At 48.5% G+C, this 25,874-nt stretch overlaps 1 protein-coding gene across 2 annotated transcripts in view; it reads right to left on the reverse strand.

Annotated features, from left to right (window-relative positions):
- SFXN5 (sideroflexin 5) overlaps nt 1–25,874 on the reverse strand; it is a 165,252-nt gene that overhangs the window by 121,022 nt on the left and 18,356 nt on the right. The window contains exons 2-3 of one of the 2 annotated variants that reach the window (XM_069976312.1): nt 24,284–24,352; nt 9,971–10,048 (exon numbers count right to left, since the gene is read on the reverse strand). In XM_069976312.1, the coding sequence (XP_069832413.1) occupies nt 9,971–10,048; nt 24,284–24,352 (147 nt within the window). The remainder of the gene's footprint in view (nt 1–9,970; nt 10,049–24,283; nt 24,353–25,874) is intronic. The other variant, XM_069976313.1, reaches the window with a different exon arrangement.

Genomic DNA, 25,874 nt, shown 5'->3' on the forward strand with positions numbered 1-25,874 from the left:
AGGATACAAAGATTTAACCACGCATTAAAGGGGTTGTTCACCAAAAATGTTTTTCTTTCATATCTGGTGCCAGAGATTTGTAATTTACTTCTATGAAAAAATCTCAAGTCTTCCAGCACTTATCAGCTGCTGTATGTCCTGCAGGAAGAGGTGTATTCTCTTCAGTCTGACACAGTGCTCTCTGCTGCCACCCCTGTCCATGTCAGGAAGTGTCCAGAGCAGGAGAGGTTATCTGTGGGGATTTGCTGCTGCTCTGGACAGTTCCTGTCTCGGACAGAGGTGGCAGCAGAGAGCACTGTGCCAGACTGGGAACAATACATCACTTCCTGCAGGACATACAGCAGCTGAGAAGTGCTGGAAGACTTGAGTTTTTTTTTTATAGAAGTACATTACAAAATCTCTATAACTTTTTGAAACCAGTTGATTTGAATGAAAAATATTTTTGCCGCAGTTTCCCTTTAAGTCTCCTGTTCACACCTTAGGTAGCGGAGTCATGCATTCTGAAGAACTTTAAAGATATTATTCAGGATTTAAACAAAAAAAAAAGGCACAACTAATTTCTTGAAAAAACAGCGCCATCCCTGTCCTCAAGTTGTCTTGGTATTTCAATTCACCTTCATTCACTTCAATGGGTCTGAGCTGCAAAACCCCATCCAACCTGAGGAAAAGAGTGGGGCTATTTCTGGAAGAAGGCGGCCATGTTTTTCTTAGCCTGGAAAGCCCCTTTTAAAAGGAAAACTCCGGCCAGGTCCAATTTTTTAAAAACGCCTAAAGAGTGGCGGGCCTGCCATGTCCGGTATAAGGATCAGAGGCGGGGAGGTGAGTGAATGGTATTGTTTTAAGAGTGTCACTGTCGTGGGTTTTTTTTTGTTTTTTTTGCAGAAATCAATAGTCCAGGTGATTTTAAGAAACTTTGTAATTGGGTTTATTTTCCATAAATATTCCATTATCTGCATTCAAAAGCCTTCCCCCAGGTCCCCCCCCCCCCCTCTCCTCTCTCTCAGTCACTGCTCATTATCAGGAAATCTCAACTCTTTTACATCAGTCATGCCCCTGTCTGTTCTATGGAGAGGGGAGGGGGAGGAGGGAGATTAGTCGGCAGCAGAGAGCAGAGAACAAAGGATTACACAGCGGGACCTGTGTGAAAGCTGGTAATTAGAGGTCAGAGAGGTCTGTGCTGACTTCAGAGGAGATAGCCCAGTGATGTAGCTGTAAATTAACTCTTTGTTGTCCTGATTTGGTGCATCATCTCCCCCCACCCCTCCCCTCTCCATAAGAGAACCATGAAGACAGGGGGGAGAGCTTCAAACTGCTTTTTCATGTTAAAAATGCATACAAAGTTTCTTAAAATCGCCTGTACTATTGATTTCTGAAAAAAAAAAACCACCTAAACAACAGTGACACTTTCCTTCTGAAAAATATGGGTCCCGGCTGGAGTTTTCCTTTAACAGCCAATATGGGTTACAATAAATATGGCTGCACCACACATGCTGTGCTACGAACCATAGTCATATGGTAAAAGCCATCGTCTAGTCCAGGAATGGTGGTGATGTCTGAGCCCAAAGGAGCAGGATACTAAAATCCAGATGAACAACATAGATTATATCCTGATCTCAGGGCCTGGATCACCAATGTCCCTATAGATTGGTAGGTCCACCATCAGAGATGGCTACATGTCTATGGCTGGTAGATACACCTACAGACCATGAATAGTTATAACAGAGGGAAAAAATGTCGTCATCGAGGATCAGGTTGAAGCTCCTATATGTGAATGGACGTATGTGAGCGGCCCCGGGGGGGGGGGGGGGGGGGAGAAAAAAAATCTCACAAATGAGTTTGAGTTTGCGGCTGATTCTGCAGCTACATCTTCATGTTCTGTTGCCAAGTGACTCGTGAGTATATATAGATGTCTTCTCGTCTTCTTCTCCTTCCCGTTGGATTCTCCGGATCCCTCAGACGCTTGTGAGTAACATATTGTACATAAATATTTATATTAAAGTGTAAATGCCTGGAACATCACGCAGGAGGCTGGATGTGAAAAGAAGATTAAATCGGTGCAAATGACAACAGACTAATTGAATTAGGAGAAGAGTTGGGGTGGGACCGAGGGGAGACGGGTCCTGATCTCCTCCCGGAGACCTCCATCCGGCTTCATACACCGGGACGCAATACTCTTCTTCATCAGATATAAAGTAAGTGCACTGGTTATACATAGTGGGAGAAGACCTGTGAACTTGTACGCCGCTCTTAAATTAGGCCCCGACCCAATTACACCACCAGATTCACTAATAGTGCATTTACACGTAAGGATTATCGTGCGAATTTGCACGATAACGATCCAATTCGAACGATAATCGTATGTGTAAATGAAGCCATCGATCAAACGACAAACGAGAAATCGTTCATTTTGATCTTGCAACAAAATTCGCAGATCGTTCCGTGTAAACAGTCGTTCGCCGATTTAACCAATGTGTGAGATAGGCTTAAACGATCGCAAAACGATTTTCCGTACGATATATCGTACCGTCTAAACGCTGATCGTTATGAAAAAAAAAATTGTTACTCCGACATCGTTAATCGTACGATCGGGCCAATTATCGTTTCGTGTAAACGCAGCATTAGAGTCACACACCTTAGTGAAATTTGCCTAACCTGCACCTGCCATAAAGCGGGCACAGAAATCTACACCTGCTCCTAAACTGGTTTAGCTTTCAGCCATGATTTATGTTTGCGAGGAGGTGTATATCATGGTAAATATGATGTGGGAGGAGGCCATGTCTCCTCCCCACCTTGCCGCATCCCCCTTACCCTGCATACGGCTGGCTTACACCAGGGAGAAGGGGCAAATTCCCCATAATGTCACAATTTTAGATAAACACCATGTAACTAAACTGATAACATCAAATACACCTGTCTGGTTCACATCTTTACCTGAGCAAACATCTACAGTGCAGGGGGAAAGTAATGAATCCTTTGGATTTGTATGTATTTGTTAGTTGAAAACAATCAGCGCACATTTATAAGTAATCAATGAACAAATACAGGTAAATCCAAAGGGTTCATTTACTTTTTCTCCTTGCACACTGGATGTTTACGGGATTGAACAATACACAATATTAGTTTAGTTATATTGTGTCAGGACAGGTGAGGTGCCACTGACACTAGGGGGATAGTACAGGTGAGGTGACAATGATGCTAGGGGGACATAACAGATGAGGTGACACTAGAGGGGATAGAAAAGGTGAGGTGACACTGACACTAGAGGAGAGAGGACAGGAGAGGTGACACTGACATTAGGGCATAGAACAGAAGGTGACACTGACACTAGAGGAGAGAGGACACGAGGGGTGACACTGACACTAGAGGAGAGAGGACAGGAGAGGTGACACTGACATTAGGGGATAGAACAGGTGAGGTGACACTGACAGTAGAGGAGAGAGGAAGGAAGAGGTGACACTGACACTAGGGGATAGACCAGGTGAGGTGACACTGACAGTAGAGGAGAGAGGACGCAAGAGGTGACACTGACACTAGGGGATAGACCAGGTGAGGTGACACTGACACTAAAGGGTATAGGAAAGGTGAGGTAACACTAGGGGTATAGGCAAGGTTACACTGACACTAGGGGTATAGGACAGGTGAGGTGACACTAGGGGTATAGGACAGGTGAGGTGACACTAGGGGTATAGGACAGGTGAGGTGACACTAGGGGAATAGGACAGGTGTGGTGACACTAGAGGGATAGGACAGGTGTGGTGAGACTAGAAGGGATAGGACAGGTGAGGTGACACTGACACTAGGGGTATAGGACAGGTGAGGTGACACTAGGGGTATAGGACAGGTGAGGTGACACTGACACTAGGGGTATAGGACAGGTGAGGTGACACTAGGGGTATAGGACAGGTGAGGTGACACTAGGGGTATAGGACAGGTGAGGTGACACTAGGGGAATAGGACAGGTGTGGTGACACTAGAGGGATAGGACAGGTGTGGTGAGACTAGAAGGGATAGGACAGGTGAGGTGACACTGACACTAGAGGTATAGGACATGTGAGGTGACACTGACACTAGGGGTATAGGACATGTGAGGTGACACTAAGGGTATAGGACAGGTGAGGTGACACTAGGGGTATAGGACAGGTGAGGTGACACTAGGGGAATAGGACAGGTGAGGTGACACTAGAGGGATAGGACAGGTGAGGTGACACTAGGGGAATAGGACCAGGTGGTGACACTAGGGGTTTAGGACAGGTGAGGTGACACTAGAGGGATAGGACAGGTGAGGTGACACTAGGGGAATAGGACAGGTGAGGTGACACTAGAGGGATAGGACAGGTGAGGTGACACTAGGGGAATAGGACAGGTGAGGTGACACTAGAGGGATAGGACAGGTGAGGTGACACTAGGGGAATAGGACCAGGTGTGGTGAAACTAGGGGTTTAGGACAGGTGTGGTGACACTAGAGGGATAGGACAGGTGAGGTGACACTAGGGGAATAGGACAGGTGTGGTGACACTAGAGGGATAGGACAGGTGTGGTGACACTAGAGGGATAGGACAGGTGTGGTGAGGCTAGAAGGGATAGGACAGGTGAGGTGACACTGACACTAGGGGGGACAGGAGAGGTGACACTAGAGAAAGGACAGGTGATTGGATAGGTGAGGTGAGGTGACACTGACACTAAAGAAAATAGATGAGGTGGCACTAGGGGGGATAGGTGAGGTGGCACTAGAGGGGATAGGTGAGGTGGCACTAGGGGGGATAGGTGAGGTGACACTGACACTAGATAAAATAGATGAGGTGACACTAGAGGGGATAGGTGAGGTGACACTGACACTAGATAAAATAGATGAGGCGATACTAAGGGAGGATAGATGAGGTGACTCCCGGGGGGATAGCTGAGGCGACACTAGAGGGAATAGGTGAGGTGGCTCTAGGGGGATAGGTGAGGTAACACTAGAGGGGATAGATGAGGCGACTCGTGGGGGGAAAAGATGAGGTGACACCAGAGGGGATAGATGATGTGACACTGACACTAGAGAAAATAGATGAGGTGACACTAGAGAAAATAGATGAGGTGACACTAGAGGGGATAGGTGAGGTGACACTATATGGGATAGATGAGGCGACTCCCGGGGTGATAGGTGAGGTGACACTATATGGGATAGATGAGGTGACACTATATGGGATAGATGAGGCGACACTATATGGGATAGATGAGGTGACTCCTGGGGTGATAGGTGAAGTGACACTAGAGGGGATAAATGAGGCGACTCCCGGGGGAATAGGTGAGGTGACACTATATGGGATAGATGAGGCAACTGTTGGGGGGGGGGGGATAGATGAGGCAACTCCCGGGGGGGTAAGGTGAAGTGACACTATATGAGATAGATGAGGCGACTCCCGGGGGGATAGATGAGGTGACACTATATGAGATAGATGAGGCGACTCCCGGGGGGATAGATGAGGTGACACTATATGGGATAGATGAGGCGACTCCCGGGGGGATAGATGAGGTGACACTATATGAGATAGATGAGGCGACTCCCGGGGGATAGGTGAGGTGACACTAGAGGGGATAGGTGAGGAGACTCTTGGGGGGATAGATGAGGCGACTCCCGGGGGGATAGATGAGGCGACTCCCGGGGGGGATAGATAAGGCGACTCCCGGGGGATAGGTGAGGAGACTCTTGGGGGGATAGATGAGGTAACACTTTATGGGATAGATGAGGCGACTCCCGGAGGGATAGGTGAAGTGACACTAGAGGGGATAGATGAGGCGACTCTTGGGGGGATAGATGAGGTGACACTATATGGGATAGATGAGGCGACTCTTGGGGGGATAGATGAGGTGACACTATATGTGATAGGTGAGGAGACTCTTGGGGGGATAGATGAGGTGACACTATATGTGATAGGTGAGGAGACTCTTGGGGGGGAAAGATGAGGTGACACTATATGGGATAGATGAGGTGACGTCCGGGGGGATAGATGAGGTGACACTATATGGGATAGATGAGGCGACTCTTGGGGGGATAGATGAGGTGACACTATATGTAATAGGTGAGGAGACTCTTGGGGGGATAGATGAGGTGACACTATATGGGATAGATGAGGTGACACTATATGGGATAGATGAGGCGACTCCCGGGGGGATAGGTGAGGAGACTCTTGGGGGGATAGATGAGGTGACACTATATGGGATAGATGAGGCGACACTATATGGGATAGATGAGGCGACTCCCGGGGGGATAGATGAGGTGACACTATATGAGATAGATGAGGCGACTCCCGGGGGGATAGATGAGGTGACACTATATGGGATAGATGAGGCGACTCCCGGGGGGATAGATGAGGTGACACTATATGGGATAGATGAAGCGACACTATATGGGATAGATGAGGCGACTCCCGGGGGGATAGATGAGGTGACACTATATGGGATAGATGAGGCGACTCCCGGGGGGATAGATGAGGTGACACTATATGGGATAGATGAAGCGACACTATATGGGATAGATGAGGCGACTCCCGGGGGGATAGATGAGGTGACACTATATGAGATAGATGAGGCGACTCCTGGGGGGATAGATGAGGTGACACTATATGGGATAGATGAGGCGACTCCCGGGGGGATAGATGAGGTGACACTATATGGGATAGATGTGGTAAAACTATATGGGATAGATGAGGCGACACTATATGGGATAAATGAGGCGACTCCCGGGGGGATAGATGAGGTGACACTATATGAGATAGATGAGGCGACTCCCAGGGGATAGATGAGGTGACACTATATGGGATAGATGAGGCGACTCCCGGGGGGGATAGATGAGGCGACTCCCGGGGGGATAGATGAGGTGACTCCCGGGGGGATAGATGAGGTGACACTATATGAGATAGATGAGGCGACTCCCAGGGGATAGATGAGGTGACACTATATGGGATAGATGAGGCGACTCCCGGGGGGGATAGATGAGGCGACTCCCGGGGGGATAGATGAGGTGACTCCCGGGGGGGATAGATGAGGCGACTCCCGGGGGGATAGATGAGGTGACACTAGAGGGGATAGGTGAGGAGACTCTTGGGGGGATAGATGAGGCGACTCCCGGGGGGATAGATAAGGTGACACTTTATGGGATATATGAGGCGACTCCCGGGGGGATAGGTGAAGTGACACTTTATAGGATAGATGAGGTGACACTATATGGGATAGATGAGGTGACACTATATGTGATAGGTGAGGAGACTCTTGGGGGGGAAGGATGAGGTGACACTATATGGGATAGATGAGGTGACACTATATGGGATAGATGAGGTGACACTATATGGGATAGATGAGGTGACACTATATGGGATAGATGAGGCGACTCCCGGGGGGATAGATGAGGTAACACATGCGCCTGGATGCAGCATAAGGAGCGGCATTGCTCTATATACACAACATGCACACATTATATAATCCTCTTGGCTCGGTGACATTAATCACACTGAGAACTTTCTATCAATATGTTTCCAGTTCTCAACCAATATGTCACCGAGAGCGTGAAGAGGAATATTTACAGAACACATGTATAACCAGAATAGGAACTCCACCGCCATATATATCGCAGCCATCTTACTAATGATACTTATTAACCCGGAGGATTCATTTACACGTCACCCCGAGGGATTACACAACTATCCGAGGTGGAGACGCATCTCGTAGCATGCGCCGACCCGCACTACATCCTCAGGAAAATGACAGCGTATGGGGGATCACTGCGACTTATCGGACCTGGACAATTCCTGCCACAGACAGAGGGAGCAGCAGGGAGCACTATATCAGTCATCAGTGCCTCATGGTGTAATAGATAGATAGATAGATAGATAGATAGATAGATAGATAGATAGGAGATAGATAGGAGATAGATAGATAGATAGATAGATAGGAGATAGATAGATAGATAGATAGATAGATAGATAGATAGATAGATAGATAGATAGATAGATAGGAGATAGATAGGAGATAGATAGGAGATAGATAGGAGATAGATAGATAGATAGATAGATAGGAGATAGATAGATAGATAGATAGATAGATAGATAGATAGGAGATAGATAGATAGATAGATAGATAGGAGATAGATAGATAGGAGATAGATAGATAGATAGATAATAGATAGATAGATAGATAGATAGATAGATAGATAGATAGATAGATAGATAGGAGATAGATAGATAGATAGATAGATAGATAGATAGATAGATAGATAGATAGGAGATAGATAGATAGATAGATAGATAGATAATAGATAGAGAATTGGACGTGTGAAGTGTCTCATCATTACTGGAGCCATTCTTCAATCACCAGAGTCACACGTCGTCCTCCCAGCACCACTGAGGCGGCGGCTTCTACCACCCAGATAATGGTCTCTTTATCACCCTGCTGGCGGCTGTGAGGACACATCACCTCGTATGGCAGTGACACAGACAATTGTTTCTGTACAGCTGTGGACAGGGTCATTATTCCATCCCGGTCACCTCAGGTCTCCTCTGTATAACACCACAGGCGGCTTCCATGTTATCAGGTGTTATCGGTGACGGATTATATTTTGAAGGCAGAGTAAAGGGAATGTCATCAAGTCTGAGAAGAACGTCTCCCGCTATACACTTCACAATCCATCTATGATGTCATCAATAAACTCCAGTGATATCTCTCCGGTGGGGCCTCACACGGCGTGAAATCACCTCCGCCATGCTGCGCCTCATATCAGGATCCCGCTAAGCGGCCATGTGTATCTAAACCTGAATAATCTCTCTATGATGTTTGTAAAGCAAACACTAAGGAGACAACAGTCAGGGCTAGAGGAAGTTTTCATGGCGGTCTGGGCCATGTAAAGGACTCTGATGAAAGAAGATGAGAATAACATGTCTAGCTGGGTGCAGGGCCTGTCTGAAACTGGGGGCTAATTTCATAGGACAACCCCTTTAAGTATGACACAGGTGTTAGACTAAACCACAGATCCCTAAAAATGACCGTACACTTTCAAGTCGATGGCCTCATCTTCATCATGTGCCCCTCCTGCTCTGTACATGGAAGCCCAAATACAAGTTTAAAGGGGAACTCCAGCGAAAATCTTTTTCTTTAGAATCAACTGGTGTCAGAAAGCTATACAGATTTGTAATTTACTTCTATTTAAAAATCTCAAATCTTCCCATTCTTATCAGCTGCTGTATGTCCTGCAGGAAGTGGTGTATTCCTTCAACTCTGGCACAGTGCTCTCTGCTGCCACCTCTGTCCATGTCAGGAACTGCCCAGAGCAGGAGAGGTTTTCTATGAGGATTTGCTACTACTGCTCTGGACAGTTCCTGACATGGACAGAAGTGGCAGTAGAGACTGGAGAGAATACACCACTTCCTGCAGGACATACAGCAGCTGATAAGTACTGGAAGACTGGAGATTTTTTAAATAGAAGTAAATTACAAATCTATATAACTTTCTGAAACCAGTTGATTTGAAACAAAAAGATTTTCACCGAAGTACCCCTTCAAGAGAGTTTTTCTAGTTTTTCTAGTAATTTAAAATTAAATTTAAAAAATCTACCCCCAAATATTTGGCGGTCTTGTAAGTTGCTGCCCGCTCTCTCTGCGCTATTGTTATACTGTATGTTGTTTCGCCACTGCGCGTGCAATAATATTCCCAAGTATCAATAAGCTTCCCAATGAGGTTCTCTAGGCACCTAGGATAGAAGAATGTATAATGGACCCTTGTTATCACCCGGCACATCACCCGTCATAGAGAGCGAGCTGTAAATTGTGCGCGGTACGAGGCGGCCATTCTGGTGCATTTACAGGCAATTTCCACGTTCTCCAGGGGACCCTGCCATAGTGATAGCACTCCGCAGCTCCTCCAATTTCCCATGTGTGACACCTCTTATACAGTGATTATGGCTCCGGGTGTATACGATCAGCCTGGACCTGATGCTTACATCCGCGTTGGAGAATCCAGGGGGCAGCGTTCCGTGTTTATAATCTTCCAGCAGCTGCACAGCCTCCTTAAGGCGACTCTGCAAAGCAGGATGGGAAAGAAGGTTAGAAGTACAAGAAACACATAGGAGTAATGATGATTGTATGTGATTTATGTGTTATAATATATAGATATCACACTGATCCTTCCTATTACCTATGCTTTACCACTCCAGCACTTCGGTGTACAATATAGACTGACACCATACTCAGGAATGGCTGTCATCTAGCTGTACAATATAGCCTGGTAGGCTGGGATGGCCGGCTCAGTGATATAAGGGATGAGAATACAAGAACATGACTGACCACCTCCTGCACATGTACAGACACAGCGGCTGCCAGACCTATAATCCATCTATAGGACCATAATGAAAAAGAAGAATCATAATGTATGAAAACAACTTTGTTGCCATTATAGAAATTTTCTTAAGGCTGGGGTACCGGGGGGCTGCATCAGGATCTGAGGGGGAGGGCACTGTGACTGCCTCGGGATCTGCTGGGGAGGGCACTGTGACTGCCTCGGGATCTGCTGGGGAGGGCACTGTGACTGCCTCGGGGTCTGCGGGGGAGGGCACTGTGACTGCCTCGGGGTCTGCGGGGGAGGGCACTGTGACTGCCTCGGGAACTGCGGGGGAGGACACTGTGACTGCCTTGGGAACTGCAGGGGAGGGCACTGTGCCTGCCTCGGGGTCTGTGGGGGGAGGGCACTGTGCCTGCCTCGGGATCTGCGGGGGAGGGCACTGTGACTGCCTCGGGGTCTGTGGGGGGAGGGCACTGTGCCTGCCTCCGGATCTGCGGGGGAGGGCACTGTGACTGCCTCGGGATCTGCGGGGGAGGGCACTGTGACTGCCTCGGGATCTGCGGGGGAGGGCACTGTGACTGCCTCGGGATCTGCGAGGGAGGGCACTGTGCCTGCCTCGGGATCTGCGGGGGAGGGCACTGTGCCTGCCTCGGGATCTGCGGGGGAGGGCACTGTGCCTGCCTCGGGATCTGCGGGGGAGGGCACTGTGACTGCCTCGGGATCTGCTGGGGAGGGCACTGTGCCTGCCTCGGGGTCTGCGGGGGAGGGCACTGTGACTGCCTCGGGGTCTGTGGGGGGAGGGCACTGTGACTGCCTCGTGATCTGCTGGGAAGGGCACTGTGCCTGCCTCGGGGTCTGCGGGGGAGGGCACTGTGACTGCCTCGGGGTCTGTGGGGGGAGGGCACTGTGACTGCCTCGGGGTCTGTGGGGGGAGGGCACTGTGACTGCCTCGGGGTCTGTGGGGGGAGGGCACTGTGCCTGCCTCGGGGTCTGCAGGGGAGGGCACTGTGACTGCCTCGGGGTCTACGGGGGGAGGGCACTGTGACTGCCTCGGGGTCTGTGGGGGGAGGGCACTGTGCCTGCCTCGGGGTCTGCAGGGGAGGGCACTGTGCCTGCCTCGGGATCTGCGGTGGAGGGCACTGTGACTGCCTCGGGATCTGCTGGGGAGGGCACTGTGCCTGCCTCGGGATCTGCTGGGGAGGGCACTGTGCCTGCCTTGGGGTCCGTGGGGGGAGGGCACTGTGCCTGCCTTGGGGTCTGTGGGGGGAGGGCACTGTGCCTGCCTTGGGGTCTGTGGGGGGAGGGCACTGTGCCTGCTTCGGGGTCTGTGGGGGGAGGGCACTGTGACTGCTTCGGGGTCTGCGGGGGAGAGCACTGTGACTGCCTCTGGGTCTGCGGCGGAGAGCACTGTGACTGCCTCGGGGTCTGCAGGGGAGGGCACTGTGACTGCCTCGGGGTCTGCAGGGGAGGGCACTGTGACTGCCTCGGGGTCTACGGGGGGAGGGCACTGTGACTGTCTTGGCATCTGCAGGGGAGGGCACTGTGCCTGCCTCGGGATTTGCAGGGGAGTGCACTGTGACTGTCTCGGGGTCTGCGGGGGGAGGGCACTGTGACTGCCTCGGGATTTGCAGGGGAGTGCACTGTGACTGTCTCGGGGTCTGCGGGGGGAGGGCACTGTGACTGCCTCGGGATCTGCGGGGGAGTGCACTGTGACTGTCTCGGGGTCTACGGGGGGAGGGCACTGTGACTGTCTTGGCATCTGCATGGGAGGGCACTATGACTGCCTCGGGATCTGCGGGGGGATGGCACTGTGACTGCCTCGGGATCTGCGGGGGGAGGGCCCTGTGACTGCCTCGGGATCTGCGGGGGGTGGGCTATGTGACTGCCTCGGGATCTGCGGGGGAGGGCACTGTGACTGCTTCGGGATCTGCGGGGGAGGGCACTGTGACTGCCTCGGGATCTGCGGGGGAGGGCACTGTGCCTGCCTCGTGGTCTGCGCGGGGAGTGCACTGTGTCTGACAGGATCTGCGGGGGAGTGCACTGTGACTGCCTCGGGGTCTGCGGGGGAGGGCACTGCGCCTGCCTCGGAGTCTGCGGGGGGAGGGCACTGTGTCTGACGGGATCTGCGGGGGAGGGCACTGTGACTGCCTCAGGATCTGCGGGGGAGGGCACTGTGCCTGCCTCGGGGTCTGCGGGGGAGGGCAGTTCCTAGTTTTCTAGATGATAGAAAATACATTATATTTCTATCAGAAGCCTTAGTGATGCAGTGTACCTGTATGTTTCACTATAAACTGTACCATGTAACCACTACAGGAGGCTACAAGATATGGGGGAGCTCACCAACAATACCTGAGAAACAAGGGGTGCAGCTAAGTGTCCAAAAAGACAACCTTATAAAAATAAGCAAGAAAAAAGCTGGACACTATAATACAGCGCACACCACTAAATCCAAGAAAAATGCAAAATTTATTGGGACAAACAAAAAACACACCACAACAGACAAGCAAGAATAAAATCAATTAAAAAAACCACATAGGTCTATAGAAACTAAGCAGGAGGACAATATACTTTCCTACTTTACCAGGGAATCAAGCATGTTAATGGTGCTCCACATGATCAAATGTAAACACCAGTATGAACCTCTAACATAGCAAGAAGTGCCAGACCGTATAAGCAGCATTGAGAGATGCCCTGGTGCAGACCCAACGCGTGTCGTCACACACAGTGACTTCGTCAGGGGTGGAGCTTAGGATGAAATGGTGTCTTTTTATAGCTGAAATGAATTACATTATACATAACACATGATTATCAACTTTTACAATTACCTGTGAGACCCTTAGACGTGGAGAGAGCATCAACCAGAAGCACACAAAAGATGGCGCCGACAGCGTCTGTCATACCCTACTGCGTATGCGCCAATCAAACATGTCATGTGATCATGTCAGCAGAAGCACACAAAAGATGGCGCCGACGGCGTCTGTCATACCCTACTGCGCATGTGCCAGTCAGACATGTCATGTGATCATATCAACATATCCTGTCCCGTGCCGCGCATTCGCAAATGACCCGTGTCATGTGACCGCATGCGTTCCACGCTGCGTGTCAAAAGAATGTATATTCTATCATATATCACGATTGGTATGAGAGCATCAATTACAAAGTATAATAGTCAATTCAAAAGGGTTATATCTGCGCATCAGGGTTCATCAGGGTTATGTTCAAAAATACTTAGCAATATCGGCGCATACATTATATGATATCACAATATCGGCGCATCCATTACACATTGCATTCAACGTATCACATAGCAATATCAGCGCATTCATAATCTATGGTTTACTCTATATGTCAGTTGGCAATATCGACGCATATATATAGAGTCCTGTTATATCTATACCCTTCTTCCGCCTAGGTGTGGTTATGTGATACACCCTATGGTATGCAAGGTCTGAATAATACATCAGGGAAGATTGTTTTCCTATAGTATGTCAGGGCATTGTTTTGTCAGGACATTTTTTCTCTTAAAGTTTGCTAGGTGGAAGAAGGGTATAGATATAACAGGACTCTATATATATGCGTCGATATTGCCAACTGACATATAGAGTAAACCATAGATTATGAATGCGCTGATATTGCTATGTGATACGTTGAATGCAATGTGTAATGGATGCGCCGATATTGTGAAGTATTTTTGAACATAACCCTGATGCGCAGATATAACCCTTTTGAATTGACTATTATACTTTGTAATTGATGCTCTCATACCAATCATGTGATATATGATAGAATATACATTCTTTTGACACGCAGCGTGGAACGCATGCGGTCACATGACACGGGTCACTTGCGCATGCGCAGCACGGGACAGGATATGTTGATATGATCACATGACATGTCTGACTGGCGCATTCGCGGTAGGGTATGACAGACGCCATCGGCGCCATCTTTTGTGTGCTTCTGCTGACATGATCACATGACATGTCTGACTGGCGCATGCGCAGTAGGGTATGACAGACGCCGTCGGCGCCATCTTTTGTGTGCTTCTGCTGACATGATCACATGACATGTTTTATTGGCGCATGTGCAGTAGGGTATGACAGACGCCGTCGGCGCCATCTTTTGTGTGCTTCTGCTGACATGATCACATGACATGTCTGACTGGCGCATGTGCAGTAGGGTATGACAGACGCTGTCAGCGCCATCTTTTGTGTGCTTCTGGTGACATGATCACATCCACGTCTAAGGGTCTCACAGGTAATTGTAAAAGTTGATAATCATGTGTTATGTATAATGTAATTCATTTCAGCTATAAAAAGACACCATTTCATCCTAAGCTCCAGCCCTGACGAAGTCACTGTGTGTGACGACACGCGTTGGGTCTGCACCAGGGCATCTCTCAATGCTGTATATATGGTCTGGCACTTCTTGCTATGTTAGAGGTTCATACTGGTGTTTACAATGATTTAATTACTTATTTGCACGTTTGCACTGTAGCACTTTGGATCCTTTATATTGTGTATTATTTTCTTATATATAGATCTTTCTTATGTATAGATCCACTTTACTTGTATGCACTTTACAGTTTACATTTGATCATGTGGAGCACCATTAACATGCTTGGTTCCCTGGTAAAGTAGGAGAGTATATTGTCCTCCTGCTTAGTTTCTATATACCTATGTGGTTTTTTAATTGATTTTATTCTTGCTTGTCTGTTGTGGTGTGTTTTTTGTTTGTCCCAATAAATTTAGCATTTTTCTTGGATTTAGTGGTGTGCGCTGTATTATAGTGTCCAGCATTTTTCTTGCTTATTTTTATACAGCTATACGATCTGACACATACAGTATGGCCTCCTCTCTACACTCAGTGCAGTGAACATGAGAGGTGATCCCAGCATCCGGCGATGAGCTCTCAGCTGCTGTATGTTCATCCACAGTGACACATTCAGGTCAAGGAGACATGCAGAGGCTGTGCGCCCCACCAGACTCCTCATCCTCTCACTTACTCCATATATATATATATATATATATATATATATATATATATATATACATTACCAATTACAGAGATATATAGTCAGAGCTAAATATTTATATATATATATATATATATATATATATATATATATATATATATATATAAATAACCAATTACAAAGATGTCACCACATCCATATAGATCGCAAAACACTGCCTTACGAACCCCCCTCATCCTGCTCCCCAACCTCAAGTTTAATAAACTCCCATTCTCCTGCTCCTTGGCCTCCCGTCTCCAGAACTCCTATCATCCTGTGGCTGATCCCCCATCTCCTGATCCCCGGCCCTCCGTCTAGAGAACCCCCATCCTCCTGCTCCCTGGCCTCCATCTCCTGATCCCCCATCCTCCTGCTCCCTGCCCCCCATCTCCTGATCCCCCATCCTCCTGCTCCCTGGCCTCCATCTCCTGATCCCCCACCCTCCTGCTCCCTGGCCCCCATCTCCTGATCCCCCATCCTCCTGCTCACCAGCCCCCCCATCTCCTGATCCCCCATCCTCCTGCTCCCTGGCCCCCATCTCCTGATCCCCCATCCTCCTGCTCCCTGGCCCCCATCTCCTGATCCCCCATCCTCCTGCTCCCTGGCCCCCATCTCCTGATCCCCCATCCTCCTGCTCCCTGGCCCCCATCTCCTGATCCCCCACCCTCCTGCTCCCTGGCCCCCATCTCCTGATCCCCCATCCTCCTGCTCACCAGCCCCCCCATCTCCTGATCCCCCATCCTCCTGATCTCTGGCCTCCCATCTCCTGAGCCCCCATCCTCCTGCTTCCTGGCCTCCCTTGTCCTGAACCCCCATCCTCCTGCTCGCCGGCCCCCCATCTCCGAATCCCCCATCCTCCTGCTCCCCGGCCCCCCGTTTCCTAATCCCCCATCTCCTGAGCCCCCATCCTCCAGCCTCCCGTCCTCCCCGTCTCGGGCTGCTCGCGCTGTAATCTGTTCACACATCTATTTGCAGCCTCTCGCAGGACGTGTTCTTCATTGAGAATCTTCTCTCCCCTCGTCTCAGGAACACCATCTGTCCTCTCTTATCTTGGTTTCTTCTCCATTCCTCCTGCCTCCTGACAGACATCTCCTGGCTGATGTCCTCCATGTATCCCGGGGCCGTCCACGTCCCACCGACCCCAGATGTGCCGGACCTCTGACCGCTCACACGTAGCATGTATGGACACTGTATGGACGCTCACACGTATCATGTATAGATGCTGTATGACCGCTCACACGTATCATGTATAGATGCTGCATGGACGCTCACATGTGTCATGTATGGATGCTGTATGGACGCTCACATGTATCATGTACAGATGCTGTATGGACGCTCACATGTATGATGTATGGACGCTGTATGGACGCTCACAAGTATCATGTACGGACGCTGTATGGACGCTCACACGTATCATGTACGGACGCTGTATGGACGCTCACACGTATCATGTACGGACGCTGTATGGACGTTCACACGTATCATGTATAGATGCTGTATGGACACTGTATGGACGCTCACACGTATCATGTATAGATGCTGTATGGACGCTCACATGTGTCATGTATGGATGCTGTATGGCCGTTCACACGTATCATGTACGGACGCTGTACTGACACTCACACGTATCATATATAGATGCTGTGTGGACGCTCACATGTATCATATATGGACGCTGTATGGCCGTTCACACGTATCATGTATAGATGCTGTATGGACGCTCACACGTATCATGTATAGATGCTGTATGGACGCTCACATGTGTCATGTATGGATGCTGTATGGCCGTTCACACGCATCATGTACGGACGCTGTACTGACACTCACACGTATCATATATAGATGCTGTGTGGACGCTCACACGTATCATATATGGACGCTGTATGGCCGTTCACACGTATCATGTATAGATGCTGTATGGACGCTCACAAATATCATGTATAGATGCTGCATGGACGCTCACACGTATCATGTATAGATGCTGCATGGACGCTCACACGTATCATGTATAGATGCTGCATGGACGCTCACATGTATGATGTACGGACGCTGTATGGACGCTCACATGTATCATGTACAGATGCTGTATGGACGCTCACATGTATGATGTATGGACGCTGTATGGACGCTCACAAGTATCATGTACGGACGCTGTATGGACGCTCACACGTATCATGTACGGACGCTGTATGGACGCTCACACGTATCATGTACGGACGCTGTATGGACGTTCACACGTATCATGTATAGATGCTGCATGGACGCTCACATGTATCATGTATAGATGCTGTATGGACGCTCACACGTATCATGTATAGATGCTGTATGGACGCTCACATGTATCATGTACGGACGCTGTATGGACGCTCACATGTATGATGTATGGACGCTGTATGGACGCTCACACGTATCATGTATAGATGCTGCATGGACGCTCACACGTATCATGTACAGATGCTGTATGGACGCTCACATGTATCATGTACGGACGCTGTATGGACGCTCCCATGTATGATGTATGGACACTGTATGGACGCTCACATGTATGATGTATGGACGCTGTATGGACGCTCACACGTATCATGTATAGATGCTGTATGGACACTGTATGGACGCTCACACGTATCATGTACGGACGCTGTATGGATGCTCACACGTATCATGTATAGATGCTGCATGGACGCTCACACGTATCATGTATGGACGCTGTATGGACGCTCACACGTATCATGTATAGATGCTGTATGGACACTGTATGGACGCTCACACGTATCATGTACGGACGCTGTATGGACGCTCACACGTATCATGTATAGATGCTGCATGGACGCTCACATGTATCATGTATGGACGCTGTATGGACGCTCACATGTATGATGTATGGACGCTCACACGTATCATGTTTAGATTGTCTCTGTAATGTCTGGATCCATCTACAACTGCTTCCTCATCCCGTACTTCTGCCACCTCCAGAGCTGCAATCTTAACCCCTTCCCTGCTGGCGGTCCCCTGTGAGAGTCATAGCTGATGTGGTGGCGACACATGGAGGGAACATAATGTGCCATCGGTCTGTGTGATGAAACAGCAGCCGCTAGAAGGAAAAATAAACTTCCCGAGAAGAAGAAACAGGACGTGCAGCACTTTCTGCAGTCAGAGAAAAAACATTCAGCTTATGTTTATGTGCTGGCAGCGATTCAGCCGCCCAGAAGACGAAGGAAGTGGCAGAGAGAGGAGACCGAGTGTAGAGAGGAGGAGGCACCCGGACCAGTAGGGACAGGGAGCGCCCAACTACATGGCACCATCCTATAACATCTACAGCCTTCATTATAATTCAACTGAGGTGTAGGCTGAGGTTCTGCAGTAGCTGAGGTGTATGATGAGGTTCTGCAGCAGCTGAGGTGTAGGATGAGGTTCTGCAGCAGCTGTGGTGTATTAGGAGGTTCTGCAGCAGCTGAGGTGTAGGATGAGGTTCTGCAGCAGCTGAGGTGTAGAATGGGGTTCTGCAGCAGCTGTAGTGTAGGATGAGGTTCTGCAGCAGCTGAGGTGTAGGATGAGGTTCTGCAGCAGCTGAGGTGTAGAATGGGGTTCTGCAGCAGCTGTAGTGTAGGATGAGGTTCTGCAGCAGCTGAGGTGTATGAGGAGGTTCTGCAGCAGCTGTGTATGAGGAGGTTCTGCAGCAGCTGAGGTGTAGGATGAGGTTCTGAAGCAGCTGAGGTGTAGGATGAGGTTCTGCAGCAGCTGAGGTGTAGGATGAGGTTCTGCAGCAGCTGTAGTGTATGATGAGGTTCTGCAGCAGCTGAGGTGTAGGATGAGGTTCTGCAGCAGCTGAGGTGTAGGATGAGGTTCTGCAGCAGCCGAGGTGTAGGATGAGGTTCTGAAGCAGCCGAGGTGTAGGATGAGGTTCTGCAGCAGCTGATGTGTATGATAAAGGTTCTGCAGCAGCTGAGTTGTATATGATTAGGTTCTGCAGCAGCTGAGTTGTATATGATTAGGTTCTGCAGCAGCTGAGTTGTATATGATTAGGTTCTGCAGCAACTGAGGTGTATGATAAGGTTGTGCAGCAACTGAGGTGTATGATAAGGTTGTGCAGCAGCTGAGGTGTATGATGAGGTTGTGCAGCAGCTGAGGTGTATGATGAGGTTGTGCAGCAGTGGTATGTAGTATGAGGTTCTGCCTGTTAATCCTCAGAATGTAGAGAGGAGGAGACTGCGCTATAGAGTCATACAGGGGCCCAGAACCGAGGGGTAATGGGGGCCCAACTACAGACCTGGGGAAACTATCACAGCTTCATCCTTCAGGTCCCTTCCAAGTTGCTGCAGAACCTCATCATACACCTTAGCTGCTGCAGAACCTCATCATACACCTTAGCTGCTGCAGAACCTCCTCATACACCTCAGCTGCTGCAGAACCTCATCATACACCTCAGCTGCTGCAGAACCTCATCATACACCTCAGCTGCTGCAGAACCTCATCATACATCTCAGCTGCTGCAGAACCTCATTACCTCTACTGCACTGACACACTGTAACAGTCAGGTCGGGGTGACATTACTAGGAGGTTATAGAGACTCTCGCTGTGTCCATTCATTGACAGTAAACAAAGATGATGAAGAAGTGAAACACGCAGGACGGGGGCCCTTTAATAAGCGCTTCCCCCTAACACAGTGCAGGACCCCCCATTCAACCATTGTCATCAGTTACTATAACAACGAGGAGAAGCGGAGACGGCCATGCATGCAAAACAGGCAGCAGAGGGGGATTCACAAGCAACATGTCACTGCGGACCCCAAAGCTACATGTAATCCATCCAGTGCAACTATGGTGGAAAGTCCACAGGGTAATGTGTGATCACTGGGGGCCACAGAGTCTCCACAACAGGGTCTGCAGTCTCTTTTTACTAAACATACTGAAGGGAATAGAAGTCTCCAGCTCCATTCTTCATTTCATATCTGCTTAGACATCATACAAAAGCCAACGCGTTTCACAGATATTCCATGTTCTTATTCAGGGCTAAAAGGACCACTACACATAAGTGACCATAAAAGCAGTATACAAAGGAGAACTGTGTGCTTTACTGTACTTTATCTACTGCTTTTACGCTCACTTGTGTGTGATATCCTTTTTTAGCCCTGAAAAAAGTTGCGGAATATCTCTCGAAATGCGTCGGATTTGCATGATCTTATCTGGAGACTTCTATTTCCTTGTATACACGGCAGCACTTTAGGATGGAAGGCGGTCTTATATCTATGGGTTCAGGCTGCTGAGGAGAGGCAGATGGCAGCGCAGCAGCAGCAGATCCCGACGTATTATTTCCGACAATAACATGGTGTTGTGGGATTGTTAGTCGGGTGATTTCAGACTATAATTGTGATGAAGCTCCAGAGTTTGTCATCCAGCGTGTTTCGTCTCTCCCCGTCGTGAGCGTTTCCACCTTGCTGTCAGGTTATCGGGAGGTTTCCAGCTGCGTGTTCACAGTCTTCCTCTCTCAGTGTCACATTGTATAAATTAAGTATGGTAAAAATACTGTATACCCCCCCTCTGCCGTGTGCCTGGTGTGGGTTATTACAGCACAATTATTAGAGTAATTCGGAGGACTTTACCATGACGCCTCCTGGGGAGTTAGATAGGGACACATCTATGGGATCTGATCTGCACAGAGATGTACTAACCCTGCCCCATTATACACCCCGTCTGGCAGTCTGAACACGCTCCAGAATCCACCGCGTATGAGAGGTTTATCTGGCGTTTCCACCAGACTTCACAAAAATAGCCACCATTATCTTCCCCAGTGCTGGCACCTGTAATTTCTGGGGTGAGAAGTACGGGCTCTGGTCTGCACTCACTCTTGCTAATGACAAGGAGGGCGGCACAGGCCTAGAGGGCACGGACGTTCTAAGCCCCGCCTCTTTGACACTACGCCGCAGGATTAAGATTATTTTTAAGAAAATAACAAAATACCATCAGCAGCCAAACTGACCCCAGAACAGATGGATTATTCTCTCTGACAGGTCAAAAGTTTTGTTATGTGACAGTGTTTTTTAAAGAGACGCTGTCACCTCTAAAACACCCACTTACCTTAAAGGAGAAGTCCAGCGATTTTTTATTAATTTTTATTAAAGTATTGTATTGCACCCCAAAAGTTATACATATCCCCAGTGGCAGTCTTTGGCATCAAGCACCCCAAGCGATCGCTTGGGGCCCCCAACATCCAGGGGGCCCCCACGCCTCGCTCTTGTGCTCAAGACCGCTGGACAGGGCCGCTGCCCCGCTCGCTGCTGCCATCTGAACTGTAGCTATGAGCACTCGTAATGAGCGCTCATAATTACATGCAGCAGCACTGACAGGGCGGGAGACATTGGCTCCCTTCCTGTCAGTCACTCTTGTGGCCGCAGGAAGGGTTTTCCCTGCGGTCACAAGTGGCAGCTTTGTCCTTGTGGTGATGGCGCTCCAGTGACATCACTGGAGCATCGGCGCCAGGACAAGGGGAGTGCGATCTCTTGTGATCGCAGGGAAAACCCTTCCTGCGGCCACAAGAGTGATGCCTGGACCCAGGTGAGTATAAGTGTTTGTTTTATTGTGTTATATACTATATGGGAGGGGGAGCACACAGGGGTCTGTTTAACTGGGGGAGCCCACATCGGGGGTCTATATAAATGGGGGGAGCACACAGGGGGGCTATATAACAGGGGGAGCACACAGGGGGGCTATAGACTACTGGGGCTTCACAGAGGGGTCTATATACTACTGGGGGCAGCACACAGGGGGTCTATATACTACTTGGGGCAGCAGAATGGGGTCTATATACAACTTGGAGAGCACACAGGAGGTCTATATCCAAGTGGGGGAGCACACAGGGGGGCTATATACTACTGGGGGAGCACACAGGGGTCTATATACTACTGGTGGGGCACACAGGGGGTCTGTATACTACTGGGGCAGCACACAAGGGGTCTATATAATACTGGTGGGGCACACAGGGGGTCTATATACTACTGGGGGAACCACACAGGGGGTTTATATACTACTGGAGGAGCACACAGGGGTCTATATCCAAGTGGGGGAGCACACAGGGGGGCTAAATACCCCTGAGGGAGCACACAGGGGGCCTATATACTAGTGGGGGAGCACACAGGGGGTATATACAACTGGGGGCAGCACACAGGGGGTCTATATACAACTGGGGCAGCACACAGGAGGTCTATATACTTCTGGGGGAGCACACGGGGGGCGATATATACCTGGGGGAACACACAGGGGTCTATATACTACTGGGGGAAGCAAACAAGGGGTATATACTATTGGGGGCAGGACACAAGGGGTATATACTATTGGGGGCAGTACACAAGGAGTATACATTACTGGCGGTAGCGCACAAGGGGTATATACTACTGGGGGCAACACACAGCGGTCTATTGTTTTGGAACATGTGTCGAGGGGGGGGGCCCCAGACATAACTTCGCTTGGGGCCCCAGAAATGCCAAGACCGCCCCTGCATATCCCCAATATACACTTATTATGGGAAATGCTTATAAAGTGTTTTTTTTCCCTGCACTTACTACTGCATCAAGGCTTCACTTCCTGGATAAGATGGTGATGTCACTTCCTGGATAAGATGGTGATGTCACTTCCTGGATAAGATGGTGATGTCACTTCCTGGATAAGATGGTGATGTCACTTCCTGGATAACATGGTGATGTCACTTCCTGGATAACATGGTGATGTCACTTCCTGGGTAAAATGGTGATGTCACGACCCAACTCCCAGAGCTGTGTGGGCTGTGGCTGCTGGAGAGGATGATGGCAGAGGGACACTGAGGGACACAGGGCACTGCAGGGACACTGAGCATCCCTCTGCCATCATCCTCTCCAGCAGCCACAGCCGCACAGCTCTGGGAGTCGGGTTGTGACATCACGATGTTATCCAGTTAGTAAGATCACCATGTTATCCAGGAAGTGACGTCACCATGTTATCCAGGAAGTGACGTCACCATGTTATCCAGGAAGTGACATCACCATGTTATCCAGGAAGTGAAGCCATGATGCAGTAGTAAGTGCAGAGAAAAAACACTTCATAAGCATTTCCCCTAAGTGTATATAGGTGATTTGTATAACTTTTGGGGGGCAATACAATACTTTAATAAAAATTTTCGCCGGACTTCTCCTGTAAGTTATCAGTAGATTATACATCAGTAGAGTATACAACGCTGATTCTATATCTGCAATTTGTATCTTTACTGTAGTCCTCTCTATGCATCAGCATGACCTGTTTGGAGGTGTACAGCGGTGACATACAAAGGAGTAGAAAACTAGAAATTACAGATTTGCAATCAGCAACCCTTACCCTACTTACAGATGATTTTAGTTTAGGGTTTAATACTAATACTATTCTAATAAGATATATTACAGTGAATCTTTAATACTAATACTCTAATAAGATATATTACAGTGCCCCTTTAATACTAATACTACTATAATACAATATATTACAATGCCTCTTTAATACATATACTCAAATAAGATATATTACAGTGCCTATTTAATACTAATACTACTCTACTACGATATATTACAGTGCCTCTTTATTACTAATACTCTAATAAGATATATTACAGTGCATCTTTAATCCTAATACTCTAATAAGATATATTACAGTGCACCTTTAATACTAATACTCTAATAAGATATATTATAGTGCCTCTTTAATACTAATACTCCAATAAGATATATTATAGTGTCTCTTTAACATTAATACTCTAAGAAGATATGTTATAGTGTTTCTTTAAAACTACTAATACTCTAGTAAGATATAGTACAGTGTCTCTTGACTTGACTATTGACTATACAAAGTTTTTTCTAGCTGGAACAGAACTTTACATTGCTGTCAGAATTGTGATTGCAGCTAAAAAGTGATTGCCAGTAAAAAATGAAGAGAATGGTGTAACCGAAACGGAAAAAAATGCGGATACCTCAGTGACGAAGAGTGTGCGCGGGTCGATGATGTCCAGGAAGTGGCGGAATCGGCCGTAGAACGTGTTCTGAAAGAGAAGAAAGAAGGAGATGGTGATGAGGGATCCCAGACATGGGGGGAGCCCATCTACTTCCTGATACCTCTACCTGCCGCAAAACTACAACTCCCAGCATGCCCTGACAACCTTTTGGCTGTTGCAATAGCTAAAGGCCGCCATGATGGTTAACACTGCTCTAATGAGACAATGGAGGGTATCACACCTCCTAAATATCCTGATCACACGTTATGGGGACAATCTGTGAGGAGTGATGAATACCCTGCAGATCTGATGACACTATGATAGCTCGGAGCCAATGTCACCATGACAGCTTCACCATGAGACACATGATCACATGACCAGACAACGGCGGTTCCTCTTTCTGGGGATTGGAAGACTGGGAATGGTGAAGGGGGGCTGCATGTTCTCACACACTGGGGTACATATGACCCCACACATGATCAGCGTACTGCTCTCCATAAATACTCTGTGCTGCTGTGAACCCTGCTCCCTCCACATAAGAACATTCCTCTCCTGAAATACTTTGTACCACTCCCTGCTCCTTCTAATATGCAAGTTTCATGCTGTAACCTTCCCCATGATGAGCACACTGCTCTCCTGAAATCCTCTGTGCCGCTGTGGGCCCTATTCCTTCTAGTATATGACATTTTAGTTATAGTCTCATAAGACACTCTGTGCTGCTCGGAACGCTGCTCTATCCATGATGCAACACGCACTGTGTGATCTCCGGCCTGGAGTCCGCTCTCATTTGCTTAAATACTCTGTGCTGCAGTGAACACTGTGAATACACTGGTGCACACTGTGATACTCGTACAAGCAGCGACTGATCAGATGCCATACTCATGGGGTTGTTCTCGCACCATCTGATGTACATGAGAACATGGTAACATGTAGCACTATCCAGATATACCGTATACAAGACAATATATACTGTGAGCCTGCTATAACCAGGTATCCATTCACCTCTGTGAAAAGTAAGTGCACCCCCATAATGGGACACCAGCTGCACCGGTCTATGCTCAGTACAGAGAGTACATGTGACGTCCATGAAATGTGTCGGCTGGGGGACATAACCATCAGTCTGACCCCATTACTGAAAATAGTAACACCCCGCACTGCGGTACACACACAGCAGGACCACCACAGGAGACCGCTCAGCAAGAGGAGAGGACCGCCTGCTCTACATACCTATATACAGTCCCAATGTAGGACACTAGAATTACAATCACACTATTAAGCCATGGTCACACTGGCGGAGATTTATCAACCATGTTGTAAAGTGAAACTGTCTCAGTTGCCCCTAGCAACCAATCAGATTCCACCTTTCATTTTCCAAACAGTCTGTGAGGGATGAAAGGTGGAATCTGATTGGTTGCTAGGGGCGACTGAGCCATATCTACTTTACACCAGTTTGATAAATCTCCCGCATTGTCGATATTTAGGCCGTTATTTTCACTCTCCAATTATTCTATTATCCAATTATTTCTATTGAAGTCTATAGAAACAAAGGCCGCTATTTCTCAAATAGCGT

The sequence above is a fragment of the Dendropsophus ebraccatus genome, chromosome 7, assembly GCF_027789765.1.
Source record: "Dendropsophus ebraccatus isolate aDenEbr1 chromosome 7, aDenEbr1.pat, whole genome shotgun sequence".
NCBI classification, from domain to species: domain Eukaryota; kingdom Metazoa; phylum Chordata; class Amphibia; order Anura; family Hylidae; genus Dendropsophus; species Dendropsophus ebraccatus.